Genomic DNA, 17074 nt, shown 5'->3' with positions numbered 1-17074 from the left:
ATTTTTTTTTTGCTTATTTTAGCAGTTGATTCACAAGAACATGAGGGTGATTAGTTTTTTTTTTGCGGCGAACAAAAAAGGAAGTCTGAAAAAAAAGTATGTCAATATTTGCCGCTAGATGGCCCATTAGGAGGGGCTACCTCGTGTTGAATTGGTGGCGGCGCTAGCAAACGCACAAAAGAAAAAAAAAAAACAGGGAATTATAAAGAAAAGAGCCAGACACACTCTTCATAGTGGAGTTCGTCTCGGCCGGCGAAAAATTTCGTGTTCATTCGTGAGAGAACCTTTGGGTCGTGTAGACGCCCATTCCTCGTTGTGGCCAAAAAGAAAAAGAAGGAAAAGAAAGATTTTGTTTCTTTTTCGTGTAACTTCTACGCGTTACGATGTGTGTGTGTAATTGTGCCAGTGCGTGGTGTGTGTGAATGTGTGATTGTTTCTCCCAAACCAAAAATAAAAGTTCCATGTTTCATCTCACGAGAGTCTGAAAGAAAAGCAGCTGCCGCCATTCGAAAGCCAAAAAAGAACTTTAGTATTTAATTTTTTTTTTTTTTTGTGTGTGTGTTCCTAAAATTTCGAGATTGTGTGTGTGTGTGGTTTCTTTCCTGGAAAACGTGCATCGTGATTGTAAGTGGTTTTTCATTTTATTCTGTTTTTCTTTTTTTGTTCGATGGGATGATTCAGATTTTCTAGAACACGTGGTCGTTTTTTCTTGTGTTCGATGGGTGGAAGAAGGGAATTTTTGGGGGGATAGAAGGTCAGAGCCTTGTGCGAAAACAAAAACAAAAATGGCGTGAAACTGTGCAAAGTCTAGCATATATTGGGTGTGTTATTCATAGAGGATAGAAAATAAAGGAACGGACACAACCTTGCCGAAGGATAAAAGTTCCTTTTATAGGTTTGCGGTTCAAAATTTGTGTCCATGTTTTTTTTTTTTCTGTTTTCAACAAAATGGCGCCCAAAAAAATTCGGTTCGATGGCCGTCTCGACGCAGGCCGTGGCTATTATCACCTGCTTTTCTTTCTTTTTTTCTTTATTAGTTTCTTCTTCTTCTGGTAGTCGTTTGGAACAAGAAAACATGTTGGGTAATATAAAAGAACTAGGGTTCGGTCGCGTACCCAAAGACCCTCGAATGAAATGGGGGCCCGTTTAGATTGCCCAGAAAGAAAACCCCATAAAATTATGACCACAATTTGGGGAAAAAGAAAAAAAAAAAAATGAAAAGAAAGTTTTTCTTTTTTTTTTTTTTAATAATAACAGTAACTTTTTTTTTTGTGCTGGCCAAAAAGGAGTGGGTGGTAGGATTCAAGGTTTTTTTAATATCTTTCTGCTTTATGGGTCGAAGAGAAGCTATTGGGATTTGTTGGTCTGAATTCCGTTCTGACATTGTCTGCATTTTATTTATTTATTTATTTTTTTTTTTACGTTCAGGAATTTCCAGGACCAAATTGCACCGCAAAAAAAAGTTTCTTTTTTTTTTTTGCTTTATTTGTTTTTCAAAAAAGCAAATCGAAAAAGATCATGGTCTTTGTGGCCCAACGTGTCGTCAACCTGGACACTACAACACGATCACATCATGGCTCCTGAGGAGCACAACTTCAACAACAACATTTTGGTAATGATCAATGCATTTCAAATCGAATTTTGATGAACAACTATTTTAGTACATAAAGGAAACACACACAGAAAAATGTTAAAGGGTTGGTTATTTCCAGTTTTATCCGGCGGAAAAAAAAAAAAAAAAAGACAAACATAGACACAGACATTCTGTATGTGTGTGTGCTGGAGGCATTGGAGGCGCGTGCGCTCCTTTGAGAAAAAGAGAGAGAGAGGGTCTCCTTATAGTGTGTGTGTGTGTGTGTGTGTGTGTGTGTGTGTGTGTGTGTGTGTGTGTATTGACGGCCGAGTGTCTAGACGGTCACGGCCGGATGACGTCACGGCGCATTCAGCCGCACCCACACACACACGCCTAACCAACCGAAACTAACCAAGCAGAGTCACAAATAACATCCATAAAAACGGGGGCTCCTCCTGGCGGGATTTTTCTCCAACTATTTTTCATCAATAATAATAATAATTTCTTTTTTTTTTTTTTTTTTAGTTTCTTCTCCCATTCTTTTTACGTTTTCAAAATAATATAAAACACACAGCCCGTTGTGCCGTTGTTTAGGGGGAGCGAGTACACACACACACTATTTTATCGATCAGCTGTTTAGGACAACATCCCCCTCTCTTCCATACATATCCAATGATGCCAGACATACGCCTCTTTTTTTTTTTTTTTTCGTGTCCGATAGAGAGAGAGACAAAGACGGGCACACGAGTATCGATCCAGTCACGGAGAGAGCGTGAATTTTGTTTAGCTTTTTTCTGTTTGTCTTTAAATGTATAACAAAGCAAGTTTCAAATGCCTCGATTATTTATTTATTTATTTTTTTCAATTCACGTGAATAAGTAATTTCGTTTAGCAGGTATGCGGATGTGACCAGAAGGTGAAAGAAAAAAAAAAAAAGAGAAAAACCTGGTTGTTGTTAATGTTGCCCTCCGGTCGGTATAGACAAGGACCGCCGTACTCCGTGCCTTTTTTAATCATGCACAGAGAGAGAGTCTGCGTGCGTGTACTGTATTTTGTTTCCACCTTACAGCGGTGCCAATTTTTCCAATGCATTCCCCTAATGAAAATGAATTTTTTTTTTTAAGGTGAGGGGGAGGGGGACAGTTTTTTTTTTTTGCGTTAAAAAGAAAACATTGAAAGGTAAATTTTTTAAAGGGGAGGGGGGGTTGTCGCCGTCGGTCCCGCCCTCCATCCAAAAGTCGTCACACACACACACAGACACACTTGAAAGAATGTGAATGCGTTCGTGTGTGTCCTGGACGAGTTCCAGTGGATTCGATTCGACACAAAACAGCTGATCTTCTTTTACGACGACGACTAACATCAACAAAAAAAAAAAAAAATAAAGGTGGGAGAGAAGGGGAATGAAACGACGCCTTCTGTCTTTTCCCTTAAAAAAAAAAATTATTTGTAAAAAAAAAAAAAAATAAATAAATTCTTTGCTTGTGACGAAAACACCAAACGTGAAACGACTCACGAAGAGGTTGGGGTGTTTTAAAAATACACATTGGCTCTCTTCGGCCGTTCTCCTAAATAGTTAACAGTCCACTGCCCCCCCCTTTGATTTCTAATATTCCCGAAACAATTTGCAAAATTTGAATTCGAATGGGGCGGATGCAGAGTTCAAATCACGTCACGTTTGAACAAAAAAACAAACAAAAAAAAAAAAACAGCTGTTTTTATTTGTTTTTCAAGTGTGTACGTGGAATGCGTATGTGCAGGGCGAAAGTGGCCCCGCGTCTCTGAGTTATTTCCGAACCCTGAAGGTCTTTTCACGCAGAGCATTTTGATTTCCTTAATTTGTTTTTTTTTTCTCTTCAATTTGATTTATTCATTTAACACACTTTGTATATTTTTTTTTTTTTGTTGGGAAAAATATCCAAAACTTATTTTTCTTTTGGGACAACGCGAAACATTTGACAGGTGTTGATGATTCATCCATGAGATCATTTGCCGGGGGTAGGAAGTAGCAAATTTCATTCGATTTTTTTTTTTTTTTTTTTTTATCCAATAGAAAAAATTATTTTACGAAAATAGGGTGGGAATTAAAAACAAAATCCCTAATAATTTTTTATTTTATTTTATTTTTTTTTTGGCCCGTTTCTTCGTTTTGTGTGTCTATATTTAGTCAGCGAAAAGTACGGCAGATCTGGGTAGTAAGGGGGACGAAAAAAAAAAAATTGAAAATGAAGGGGAAAAAAGAACGAGGGCCAGTTACGAGCGCGTGCGGCCATCAGCTCGCCTTCAAACAGCCTTGTGTGTATATATGTGTTTCGACGGGCGGCCTTGGCCCGTCTCTCTTTTTCTTCCACCGATTTTCATTCTCTTCTTTTCCCATCTCCGCCCACCATTCCCAACCCCCCGATTTTTTTGTTTTTTTTTGCCAACAAAAAAAAAACAAAAACAAAACAAGAAGAGAGCGTGAATTTTCTCTGGCACGTTAAAACGTACCACTGGCGTTATTCAAATTAGACACGAAAAAATAAGAAATGATGACAACCTGTGTCCCATGTCTTGAAAAACAAAAAAAAAATTATTAAATGTCTGGCCCCACCGAAATCTAATGATGCATGTTTTGTTGTCTGTCAGGATTGGCAGGTTGCAGAAGGGCTCCTCCTCCTCCTGGTGGTGCAAGTTGATCGAACGTTGATGTTATCATCGTCCGTCAATTGGATGAAGAACGAATCGCAAAAAAAAAAGGAGAAAGAAAGAAAGAAAGAAAACCCCAAAAGGCAAAGGAATCGAATAGGAGATGGGGGCCCGATCGTGGTCGTCATCCGCCCCTTCAGTTCCGTCATCTCATCACCACCAATCGTCGACATCGACAACAACGGCAACAACAACAACAACAACAGCAGCGGCGGCGGGCTCGTTCTTTTCATCGTCTTCGTCTTCGCTCTCATCGTCTCCCTCCTCGTCTCCGCCTTCGTCTTCGTCGCCGTCGCCCACCGGCGCCAAGAAACACCACCGTCACAACCACCACTACAACCACTTGCAACAACTCTTACCCAAACAGACGCCAAAAGACGAGCGTCACGCTTTCTTTCGGGTAAGTTCTATCGTCTTTTGTTGTTGTTGTTGTTGCTTGCCCTGACCTTGCCTACACCTTTACCGGCGGACCCCGGTGTGTGCGCGGGGCGACACCTACCAGCCATGTTAGACAACAAGAATAAATAGACCCTCTTTGTTTTTTTTTCTTTTCTAGTTGATTAAAAAAAAAAATAATAATAATAAAATCCGTGTGTGTGTGTGTGTGTGTGTGTGCGCGTCCGCCCGGTTTTTTTTTTTTTTAAATGCCGCCGTCGACGGCTGGGAATGTCTAGACGTTTGGGGAGGGGCGTTGGCTTTTACTCCTCCCACCTTTTTTTTTTTTTTTGTTGTTCTCCCCCTGAAGGGGCGATGTCGGGTCCCGCCGAACGTCTAAATATTAGACATTTTCTATCCTTTTTTTTTTTTTTTAATTTCTCTTTTTTTTTGTGTGTTCCAAAATACCCGTCTCGTATTTGAAAAAGACGCATTTTTAATCGATGATTTTTAATATGAAAAAAAAAAAAGGATGACGTCGTCGTCTACCGACGCTCTACTGGCCAATATTTCATTTGGAAAAAAAAAAAAAAAAGGAAACGAAAAATTCTCCCTACCCCCGTTTTTTTTTTTTTTTGAGCTGGTGGGTGGGTGGTTGGTCCACCCAACCCAGCAAAAACCCAGCCGTCTAGGTACTATGTCTGTGTCTGTCTGAGTCTGTGTCTGGAACCGGCCAGAGAGTAGGAAAAAAAAAAAAAGAAAGAAAAGAAAGAAAAGAGAGACTCTTATACACAGCAGCCCCAACACACACACACACACACAGACACACACACATATATAAGAAAAAGTACACGTGCATTGACTGCCCTCCCCTACCCCCTTGCTACACTCACAGACATGCAAGTGTCTGTATTGACGTCGCCGATCCGTCCTCTCCCCTCCCTTGGCCAGACGAGCAAATTCCAGAATGGTACAAAATCAAAAGAAAGAAAGACGCAGAGACGGGAAATAAAGTGGGAGGAGGAGGCCTGGGCAAGGCTGGCCAGGATCGAAAGGTCGTCGTCGTCACTTGTACTCTCAACTTGACGCACTTATCGCCCGCAGACGGGGGGCCTCGTGTGTGTGTGTGTGTCTGTGTCTGTGTAATAACCACATTGTGTGTGTGTGTGTGTGTGTTTCATAGCAAAAAAAAGGTGCATACACACACACACACAGACACTGTCGAGACGGGCAGACGAACGGACGTGTCTGAACGTTTTTCCTGTACAACATTTATTTTTTTTTTTTCCGTTTCGTTCCTTTGTTTTTTAACGATTTGTTTTTGTTTGGCGTTGGGGTGGGGCGAACGGAACTGAAAGGAAGTGAAATGCGAGTGGTGACGTCATTGGAATTCGGGGGCGCAAGGATCTTGCAGGAATTTTGGATGACCGTTTTAAAAGTGTTGTCGCGTAACAAGAAGAAGAAGGAGCCCAACGAACAAGGACGCCAATCAAGGCCGGCTAATAATAAACGCAATCATTTTTTAATGAAGAAGAATTTAAAGCACAAGAGATTTCAGCCTTTCCTTCCGGTTAGATCCCGACTTCCTCCCTCTCTCTGCTCATCCATTATTGATTTTTCTTTTTAAAAATTCAATTTCGAAGAATGAAAATTTCAATTTAATGTTGTAGATTCCAGTGACTGGAGAAGGCAAGAAAAAGCCATTGGACCTTACGGCGGAATCGGTGGCGACGACCAAGGCGGCCCTGGCCGCTGCGGCCCAACGGGCCGAAAGGAACCTGTCGGTCAAACGGGATTTGGCTCTCGACTTGCCCACGTGTCCCACCTTACCCGATGGCGAGGAGAAACCTTACGGATCGTCCGCTCGACTCCGCATCCGCGACCACGATCAGGTTTTGCATTTTGCATTTGCATTTCTTATGCTAATTGTGCCCGTCTTAATTGGATTTTTCTATAAAAAAAAAAAAAAACCCCAAAAAATTCAATCATTAGGAGAGTGAAATTTATCAGGAGTGCATCCGGCCGCCACCCAACCGGACGGTGCACGAAACTCCCACCAGCTTTCCACCATTCCGCTGCAATTCAGAAAGCATCCTGACGGATCCTGCGTCCGGTTCCGGTCGTGCCGGCCATTCGAAAACGGCCGGTCCGTCGTGCTCGTCGTCTACCAATTCGCAATCGTCTTCATCGTCCTCGTCGTCCATCATGGCCGTCTATTGCTGCACGTCGGCGTCGTACAGCAGTTCCACCAGCTCCCTGTCGTCCAGCAGTTACGGGAGCAGCGGTGGTGGCTACGCCTACAGGCATTTAGCCGGCCGTCCGCATCACCACCAACCACAGCAACAACAACAACAACCACAACAACAACAACCACAACAAAAAGAACAACACAGTGTCGAGAGTAAAAAGGATTTGTTTTCGATTCCGACGGCCACGGCCAGCAGCACGCGATTACTCCTGGACATTCACGGCCAGCCGATCGTCACCCGGAGTAAGAGTATGAGCACGGGCAGCAGTCTCCAGCAGCCGCCGCCGGACGCGGCTTCGTGTCCGGCTGGTTCGTCGTCCTCGTGCAACATGTTGGCCGTCATGGTGCCGCTTCCGCCTCCGTTGCCGTCTCATCAGCACCAACATCAACAGTTTTCTATTCCTCCTCCTCCTGCTGCAGTGGCGGCCTGCTCTGCCGCTGCTGGTGCTGCCGCCACCACCACCACCACCAACACGAAAACGTTGGAGTCGGCCGTCAAGTCGTGCGTGCGTTCGTTTCGCGATCGAGTCCACCCGTCGAGTCCCAAGACGTCGTCTGCTACGGCGGCTGCCATCAGCTGTTCGAGTCAGACGGCCACGGCCGGCGGTGGAGGAGGAGGAGTGGACAACGCGGGATTTGTTGAATCCACCAGTGGCGGTAGGTGGGCGAGTGCGACGCTGGCCGAACGTCAACAACACCACCAGGACAACAGTACCAATAACAATAACAATTATCCGCTGTCGACAGGCGAGCCATCTAGCGGCACCAGTCGGAGTAAACTCGCCAGTCTGCCGGTTGTACCCTGCGCCTCCGCCTCTACCACTTATTCTTCATCATCTTCTAATACGTCGAGTCAAACCAGACGGGACCTCTAAAAGAAAAAAGAAAAAAACAATCATTTAAAAAAAAAAAAAAAAAAAAAAAAAAAATTAATGAATATATACATAAAAAAAATAATAATAAATTTAAATGAAAAAAAAAAAAAGAAAAAGAACCAACAGGCAGAACGAACAATATTGGTGGATTTGAAAAAGGAAATTTTTGGCGGATGGGACGGAAGTGTTGTGTGTGTGGTTTTGCGCTTATAGGGACAAATAACAACAAGACAAGTTCTTCAATTTTGGGTGGCTTTAAGGGGATGGGTAAACCGGAAGCTGATCGGAGAGTATCTCAAAGTCTTTCATTGTGCGTGTGTCCAAAGTATTGGTTAGCTGGAAAAGGAATTATTATTATTGTTTTGTTTTTTTCTCTCTCTCTCTCTCTCTCTCTCATACGAAACGCCTACACACGTTACACACCCATTTTGTGCTTTCTTTCTTCGTTTTTTTCTTTCGCCTTTTTTTTTTTTCTGGGCCAATATAATTTTTCTTTTTTTTTTTCCGTTTCCGAACTGCCCATTTTCGTGGCTCTCCCCAGTGCTGAAGAATATTGCGTCGCAAAAAAAAAAAAAAAAAAAAAAAAAAAGTGGTGAACTAAAAATAAATTTAAAAATTGATGCTGGACAGTTGGTGACATCCGCCTCATCCACACAACACGACCTGTTTGGTGTGAGAAGAAGAAAAACAAAATTAGGCCTCTATTTCTATTATAATTATATTACTGTATACCTTCGGGCTTTCTATACCAATTTTTACGTCTTCTCGCCCCTCCCCCTTTTTGTTTGATTTCGATCGTTTTTGTTATTATTATTATTTTTTTTTAAATTGACTTTTTTTGTTTTGTCCTCCGTGAATACGCATCTTCACAATATGCCCCCCCCCCCCTATCGCCTCTCACTTCATTTGTTTTATCACATTAATATTATGTTTAAAAAGGTCGGCTTCTCCGCCACGCCCTACCATATGATTTGTTTTTTTGTTTTTTTGTTTTTGTTTTCTGATTTGAAAGAAAAAACAAAAAACAAAAAATGAAAAATTCATCAAATGAAAAATGGAAGACGATAAAAAAAACAAGCAGCTCGGGACCAGCCGTGATTGCAAGCGTGATTGTGTGTACGTGTGTGTATATATATATATCAAGTGAGGAACCTAAAAAAAAACAAAAACGAAAAGAAACGAGTGTGAACGCCAAGTGCATGTGTTTATGCTTCTCCAGAAAAGGGGAAGAAAATCAAGAGGATACATAAAGTCTTTGTCCTCACCCGCCCTCCTCCTTAATGTATGTATTTTATATTTTATTTTATTTTATTTTTTTTTTCGTTTCATGTTTCACTTCACGAAAATGTTCTCCACAATCTTGTACGTCGTTATTTAATCAGTTTCTTTTCTTTTCTTTTTTTTTAAAAAAGAGAAATTTTTTGGGGGTTTTTCACGATTGTTTGGGAGGGTGGGGGGTCTCTCCCTCCTCGCATTTTGGCGTGATAATCCAAACGTCATGTTTTTTGTTTTTTTTTTTAATAAAAGAAAGTTAACGAAAAAAAAAAAAAATCTAGATTTTTGGGGTGGGATTTAATGTAAATTAAAAGAGACAGACTGGAAAGATGGGGCTTCATGAATATCGTTGTTTTGTCATCGTTTGTCATTTGTCCAGTGTCTGTGTTCCGTCCGGAGACGTTGGAAACGCTAAAACAAAAAAAAAAAAAACATTGAAAATAGAACACACACCAAAAAAAAAAAAGAGATGAAAATCAATTTACATAGATTGTGGAGAGATTCGTTTTGTGCAAGTTTTTTTTTTTTTTTTTTTTTTTTTTTTTTAAATTACGATGTTGGAAATTGAATTTTTTTTTTTTTTAAATCCCATGTTTTTTAATTCGATGAGACCATCCAGAGAGCTGCTGCTGTTGCGCTAAAAAAAAAAAATTACTGGATCATTTGTTGTGATAAATATCGACTCCCCCTACCCCCTTCCCATCTCTCTGCTGTCCTCCCCCATTTTAAAATTTGTGTCGATTTCATTTTTTGTTCCGTTGTTGTTGAAAAAAAAAAAAACAATACCAATTTTTTTTTTTCGGAAAAATGTATACACACACACGTACCCGTGTTTTGTTTTAAAACAAATGTTTCCTATATAAATAAAACAACCCCGCCCTCATCTTCGAATTGGACCCGCCATGCCTGTCCCCCCATCTTCTACACCTACCATTTGTAATCATGGTAATCTCTTACTTGTTTTCGTCTCTGCTTCAACAAAACTTCTTATTGCGCTCACCGAAAATCAATAAAAAAAAAAGGAAAATTTAAAAAAAAAGGCAAAAAGAAATTCGGAATAATAATAATACAATCCGCACTCGTGAAATGTGATTTATTACTTATAATTTTTCACCGTACCATGCCCAAATTGACCCCCCTCCCCCTCTTCATCTGAATCTTTTAACTATAAAATAGATTTATCCTCCTTTCCAAACAGACAAGAAACCTCAACCCCCCCCCCCCAACGCAAGGAAAAATTTAACAAAAACAAAACAAAAAATTCAAATCACTTCTAAAACAACCACAACATTTATGGCAAAAGTAATGTATAATTGTGTGTGCCTGTGTGTGTGTAGACCAGCAGCCGATATCAAAGTTTCTTTTATTATTATTATTTTCTCCATAATTTCTCTCTCCTTTTTGTCTTCTTTGTACACGAAACAAAAACAAAAAAAAACAAACAAAAAAAAACAACAACAACCAAACAAAAAATACAAATGTTCAATTTGAAAAGAAAAACTTAGAAAATAATTCTTTTTTGTTTCAATGGCGAAATCCCAGCAAATTCAAAAAAAAAAAACGATTGAATTTTTTTCGAGAATTTTTGTCAGGAAAAAAAGAAAAACAAATGACGAATAAAAGTGTGTGTGCGTACATACATTTATAGATATCTAATATATACATATGTGTGTACTGTAATGGTTCATGTGATAATAAACACCGGATGCAAGTCAGACACATTATTTAAACACGTACGGCTACGTACGAACGTTGTGTGTGTTTCCATGGAAGGTTTTTTGATCCCTTGATTACAAAGTGCCCAGCCTTTTTTCATCGATCGTTTTTCTTCCTTGGCCGTTGCCATGGCTCTCACGTAACGTTTTTCCTCATTTATTAAAAAACAAAAATAAATAAAATAGAGACAGGACAAGTTTGTTGAATCGATGCTCAACTTTTATTAGATCCATGCTCCCGTTATTAACCGTTAAGATTCGTTTAGTCTTTCAGCGTCGTCTGCGGAATGTGGTCTAGGACATAACAAAATCCTAGAATTTATCAATTCCGCAGTTGTTTGTGTTTCCTTTTGGCATTGGCTTTCGCAATTGGCATTATAAATTCAGCTGCTCATTAAATTATTATGGATTACGAAGAAGATCAACTGATAGAACAGACTCGACTCTGTCAACTGGACGAATTGGCATCTGACAGGTAGGGAAAAAGAAGAAAGACAGATATATTGTTTCTGATATCGTTCGAGCTTGTGCGGAATTATAATGAGGGACTCGTATCGTTCATTGCCCCACTTTTATTCATTAGATGGCTGTCTCATCATCAAGCAGTGGTCCAGTTATCGCTCAAGGCTGTCTCGCAGACGGCTCAACTCAAAGAAGAGACTGTCTACTCTAAATTAATGGTTGCAGAGAAAGTATGTGCAACACATTTTAACAGATAACGTTTTAAACTCAATTTCATGTCACCGTCAAATTGGTCTTAATGGCGCCCTATTGGATCGATAGCAGAAATTTGCCTCATTACATCGTCTGCTCCCTAGTTTGTTGACAATGTTATTATATATATATATACCTCACCCTTCGTGCAGTCGCTGTTGAGACAAAAACCAGACAAAACATCAGCAATCGCTACGTCAACGCAGTCTAAACAAATTCTTCTCCGTCAGACATGACGAAATGGGAGGCTTTTTTTTTTCTTTCCACCACTATTTCTTTAGTACCCCGCCCACTGACGGATGACGTAAATAATATGCCGGATTTCCTAGCAAAAAAAAAAAAAAGAATAGCTAAAGGAAGAAATTGAATGACCTGTTTTGCAATCGTCTGACCCACACTGTCTCTTTCTTCAACAAACCTCCCCGCGTTTTCTAGGAAACGATTGATGTATAGTTGTAGATAATTATGAATGTGTGTTTTTCCTTGTTCGCATGATCAATCCCTTTACGTGTTAGGTGAGAAACATTTTTGAATGGCTTGCCATATTCAAACAACAAACATAATAACGATTTCACTTCTTTTCTTTTTTTCCTCCCCACTTTGTCACCACACAAAACAGGTATCCCTGCTGGTCTACGATGCCATTCTGATTGAAATATGGAGGGAGGAAATCTTGCCTCACTTGCTCAAGACAGAGACTTCCCTTTCACCTCTGATGATTTACACGGTGGTGAGTCGTCATAGAATAACAATAACGAAGAGAGCCTCCTCACTCTTATGATTGCCTGTGTGTCCGAAAACAAAAGCCTTGTAAAACGAGCAAAAGAAAAGGAAAGAGACAAAAGCCTTTCTCACATGCAAGACAATTCCCCTTTTACCTTATTGTTTTGGCAGCTGTACCACGAAGGAGCAGTCATTAGCTTGCTGGAGCTATTGCTGTACCATTCGGCCGCATGCGAAGCCCTGGGCGACTCGATCGTCGACTTGATCGACTATTGCCACCGCACGCTCTTGCGTTCGGCCGCGACGGCAGCGCCGAGGAACCCGTCCTTGGCCGACAGCCCGCTCCTCAAGCACCTGGACGTCAGCCACTTGGAGGCCAACATCGCCATCCGCTGCATCGCCATTCTGCGCTTTCTCGCCGGTCATGCAGACAAGTAATAATCCGCCACTTAAAATAAATCATGGATAATGAGCGGGGAAGTCCTCTTTCTCTATGTCATTTTCTCTCGACTTGGGTCATTATAAAATTCACTGGGTTTTTCAGTACGCCGCCCATGTGAATATTATAAAGACACAAGGCGCCAGCATTACTGTATATATTTTTTTTTTTTTCCTTTTTTTTGTGTGTGTGTGTTTTGCGTTTCGAAACAAATCGCGTGTGAATGACATAGTAGGTAGCCATTTGGGAAAGAAAAGCCGACAAAGTCCGATGCAGAGAAAGGGTTGTGGAAACAACACAATGCCGCCCTACTAATGAGTAATCAGATAAAGCTTTTATAATGAAGACAATCTGATTGCGATTTAACGAGCTTTGAGTGTCCCTGACGCGAGAATCTGGACTATGAATCAATATGGTCTGTCCGTCAGACTATTTGTTATCAGTGCCAATCTGCGTCTGGGTCTCGTGACGCATAAAAAAAAATGTAGACAGAAAACATGTATTTATTTAGTTTTTTTTTTTTTTTGCCGTGGGTTGAGATTGCTCAATTAAATTATACGACTCATTGTCAACAGCCATGTAGAACGTTAGCCAGTCTCGTCAGCTCCCGGAAGTCAAGTTAGACCGGGTCTCGTTAGTACCTGGATGGGTGACCGCTGGGGAATACGAGATGCTGTTGGCGGGTGAACTTTATTTTACTTTATCATTTAAAAATTCTGTTTTTTTCTTTTCTAAATTTAGTTTCTTTTTTTTTTTTTTTCTTGAAAACTAGTCCATCTCATCCTTTATTTTTGTAAGATTAGCGATTGTTTTTACCTGCGTTTGATGTTGGCAAGTGCAACGGCCTGTTAGCTCAGTTGGTTAGAGCGCCGTGCTAATAACGCGGAGGTCATGAGTTCGATCCTCTTACGGGCCATCCTTTTCTTTTTCTTTCCTCCCCAAACTTTTTATGTCGCTACAAGGACGCATTTCCAAAAACCTGTTACTATGCACTATAACTGATAACATCAATTTAAATTTTTGCTTTCGTCCCTTTTTTTTTTTTTACTCTTTTTTTCTTTACGCAAGTCGTTGAACACCGGTTCCGTGACGTTGCAGACAATCGAATGAAGGAATGGCGCACTAAATCTCACTTGAAAGCGGATATTTTTGAGATAGTATAATAATAAAAAAACAAGTTCCTCGACATATACTAACTGTATTGTATCTATTTTTTTGTTTTAATGACGTTTGATACTATGTGTGTATTTTTGGATGCCAAGTTTGTCTGAAATAGTAACATCCCGGATGCTTACAACGACGGACGTGCCCCTGCTGGCGGTCCAGCTGATGGACCAGCAACCGTGGATCCGGCAGGAAAAACGACGACGTATGGGCAGCGATGACAGCGGAAGTCGAGACGACGACGAAAGAGCCGAAATCTACGATAACGGTCAATGGCGCCCATGCACTGACGACGAAGCATCCGGCTCAAACGTAGGGCAACTTCATCCAGTAGCTGCTCACCTCTGGCTCCTCCTTTTGTCGCTTCTGATGAGTCCCGTAGCTCCGCGCAAGTACGAACTCAACGACTTCCGTTGCCAGCAATTGCTCAAAGTTAGATTTCGATTTTTTTTTTGTAAATAACTTTATCTTTGATTGGTCTCATCGTCTTTATGTTTTTTTTTTTTTTTGCTTTGCGCAATGAACAGTTGCGTTCCAGTTTGAATAATTACGTCATCGATCAAATTCCACCGCTGGCCGATTTTGAACAGTGGCTGGTGCAGCTTTCGGTTGTCGGCGCCCATCAAGTTTGGCGTCATTCAGGCCCCACCCAGAAGCCTTTCATCCTAGAACTTGTGGCCGAAATGAGACAGCTCTTGCTCAAGCAGCTGGCCGTCAAATGGACAGCCATCCTTGATGGACAGCGACAGTTTCTCAGTGACGAATCACCCGAAACCGTTCAAAGGTATTTTTTTTTTTCAGCTATTTTTAAATCTATCTCTGCCGTCATCGTATTTCATTCGCTGCTAATGATGTACCGTTTGCATATATTTTTCACGAAAAAAAAAACAAAAAAAACAAGGTTGGCGGCTATTTATGATCCGGAAAACCTGGAAACAACGTTCAACCATTGCACTGCTAAGGCAACTGTGCCAACAACATCATCAGCAACTGAAATCAATCGCCGAACGTGTACGACCGCCACTTCGACCTGCACGCTGTGCAACAAACAGGCCCAACATCGTTGCTCACGTTGCCGATGTCAGCATTATTGCAGCAAGTAAGGCGGGAAAAAGAAAACGTTTTCTTTTGCTCCCGTTTGCTTGATTGAATCGATTTATTTTTTTTTTTCCACCAATGTCTACAGGGAATGCCAAGTAGCGGATTGGCCGACGCACAAATCGGATTGCAAGCCAGCGCTGAAAGGCCTGACTCGGCGCGAAGGAAACCACCTCCTTCTTCTCCAACAGTGACACACACACACACACAATCGTCGTATTAACTTCCAGGCTACATAGCAGCTGTTACGAGTTCCAAAGACCGCGTTTTTTTTTTCTTTCCCGTTCTTATCGTAAAAAAAAAAAAAAAACGAAGAGAGCACAAATATTAAGAGTCAAGGGTGCGTGTTTCTTTTGAAACCCGGGCAATCTGATTTGGCACGTTTATATTGCGTCTGTCGTTTCTCTTTACGTTTTTCTTTTGGCGTCTAAAATCCAATGTCCTTTTTTTTTTTTTCTGGACTTTTACCCCTCCGCAAAGATTAAATGACACGTTGTGTGTACCCTGTCTCGCTTTGCTGTTAGCCAATATTTGCTCGGTGAAAAGAATTTTTTTTGGACCCAGTATCAATGGCCAACAGCGCAGTCCAGCACCGGATATTTGATGTTTTGTTTCCCCATTTTTTATTTGCCTACCGCAGTGTATCACATACTATTGGCTTTTTGTTTTTTCTTCTCCAATATGTTTCGTTTTATTGACTATCCTCTAAAGCAAACGTGAGAACAGACGCTTATTGCCCGCGTCCATTTCTGCCGGGATTTCCTAATCTCTCACTTTGGTGTCAGTCACACGGAGAGCAAACTACTTTTTTTTTCTGAACACGCATCGTAGCATTTGTACTTATTGGTTATTTATCTTTGTTATACCTTTGCCTCTCGTCGGATGCAGTAATCAAAAAGAATTTTCACGGCGCACACACGTTTCACTTCTGGCCAAGGACATTTGTGTGTTTCTGGTCGTATTCCACGCTGCGTTTTTAAGTTCTTATCTCTTGAAAAATTAGGTCAAAGTTTACATATACGAGTGATACTTAATCTGCAATGTTTCTATGTATTTGAAGAATAATACATAGAAATGTTTTAAACATTTACACTGATCTTGTTTAGGGTTTGACATATGCTAGCAGACGATATCTTGTTTTCTGTTTCGCCATTTGCAACGGACAAACAAGAGAGAACAAGATAATTTGTTGTACGTGACATTATAAAAAATGGGTTTCGATGTACCCTATGAACTTGCAGCTGTTTTCACGTATTATTCATCGATTTCTTTCGATGATGTCTTGCTTGTACTACTTTCACCATTTCGATGACCCACGAGGGCGATTCACCGACCCTTCGGTGTGTTGGTAAGACCTATCCTATTAGCAGGTTCTTTGTCACCAAACTCGTTGTAATTCAAAGAATGGAATACGGATTTCTTTTTGATGTATCCGAAGCAGTCTTAGTAAACATGCTTTTTATGGGCCTGAGTTTCTAAATCAAAAGACACTCAAGTTCAGGAATTGTGTATTAAACATATCCTTTGTGTCCTTGTTCCATTTCTTTGTGTACCTTAGTAATATTTCATTTTCTTCCCTGTTTATTTTTGTTTGGCATCTGATATGACTTATATGTACTTCTCTATATTCAACTTTAGGCGATATACATCAAAGGGTATTTGTGGACTTGTCATATCCAGGTATGGCTAACTTTTCTTTTTGGACATGCTGATTACATCTAGGATCTGCTTTAGTTATTCAATGAGTTTTCAAAGATGGTCATCTTTAATTAATGAGGTTTCCCCTTGCTGCACATGAAATCATCATCGAGCAGTCATCACCCAAAAAACAGGTAGCCATTTTTGTTTTGGATCTGAAAAACACTTTCAGCTTAGCCTTGTATCTGCCTTTTTCTTTTGAATGGATAGAACTTTGCAGACCTGGAGGACTTCTTTGATGGTTTGACGTTTCGTGAATTCACCGTTTGTATATACCGTCAAACGCTTTCTGGCCAAAAAAGCAGCCGCGAGGTTTCTTTTGTTCACCCGGATGCGAGGTTTCGCAATAAGCAACCCAGCGCTCCTTTTAGACGAGTTCTTCTTCTTCTTCCTTAAAAAAAAAAAAAAAAAGAAAAGGTAAGAAAAAGTCTTTTTTAAAAATGGGGCTAAGATTTCTTTCATAAGGCTGCTCGTTCTCCTCCTACCTGT

General features: G+C 40.7%; 2 protein-coding genes, 1 long non-coding RNA gene and 1 other non-coding gene across 5 annotated transcripts; 3 read left to right on the top strand and 1 right to left on the bottom strand.

Moving 5' to 3' along the window:
• Positions 1–196: 196 nt before the first annotated feature.
• Positions 197–9109, top strand: LOC130702239 (uncharacterized protein DDB_G0271670-like). Its single transcript, XM_057523892.2, has 5 exons — positions 197–624; positions 1429–1612; positions 4202–4661; positions 6307–6528; positions 6629–9109. Exons 3-5 carry the CDS (start codon positions 4365–4367, stop codon positions 7757–7759), a joined length of 1650 nt encoding a protein of 549 aa, XP_057379875.1. The 5' UTR covers positions 197–624; positions 1429–1612; positions 4202–4364; the 3' UTR covers positions 7760–9109.
• Positions 9110–10926: 1817 nt separating this feature from the next.
• Positions 10927–12482, bottom strand: LOC130702253 (uncharacterized). Its single transcript, XR_009421361.1, has 2 exons — positions 12342–12482; positions 10927–11788 (listed from the first exon to the last, which is right to left on the bottom strand). It is a non-coding gene; the product is annotated as an uncharacterized LOC130702253 (long non-coding RNA).
• Positions 11105–16123, top strand: LOC130702240 (zinc finger MYND domain-containing protein 10-like). Of its 2 annotated transcripts, XM_059495928.1 has the most exons (8): positions 11105–11224; positions 11333–11441; positions 12083–12193; positions 12358–12620; positions 13888–14221; positions 14317–14573; positions 14691–14888; positions 14976–16123. In XM_059495928.1, the coding sequence occupies exons 1-8, from the start codon at positions 11154–11156 to the stop codon at positions 15079–15081; spliced, it is 1449 nt and encodes a 482-aa protein (XP_059351911.1). In that variant the 5' UTR covers positions 11105–11153; the 3' UTR covers positions 15082–16123. The 2 variants fall into 2 exon arrangements, with proteins under 2 accessions (XP_059351911.1, XP_059351912.1); XM_059495929.1 differs by lacking the exons at positions 11105–11224; positions 11333–11441 and adding an exon at positions 11784–11978.
• Positions 13468–13541, top strand: Trnai-aau (transfer RNA isoleucine (anticodon AAU)). Its single transcript has one exon. It is a non-coding gene; the product is annotated as a tRNA-Ile (tRNA).
• Positions 16124–17074: the final 951 nt, after the last annotated feature.

This window comes from Daphnia carinata, chromosome 6 (assembly GCF_022539665.2).
Source record: "Daphnia carinata strain CSIRO-1 chromosome 6, CSIRO_AGI_Dcar_HiC_V3, whole genome shotgun sequence".
Classification (NCBI taxonomy): domain Eukaryota; kingdom Metazoa; phylum Arthropoda; class Branchiopoda; order Diplostraca; family Daphniidae; genus Daphnia; species Daphnia carinata.
Note: the sequence above shows the minus strand (reverse complement) of the source record. Positions and strands in the feature narration are given on the sequence as shown.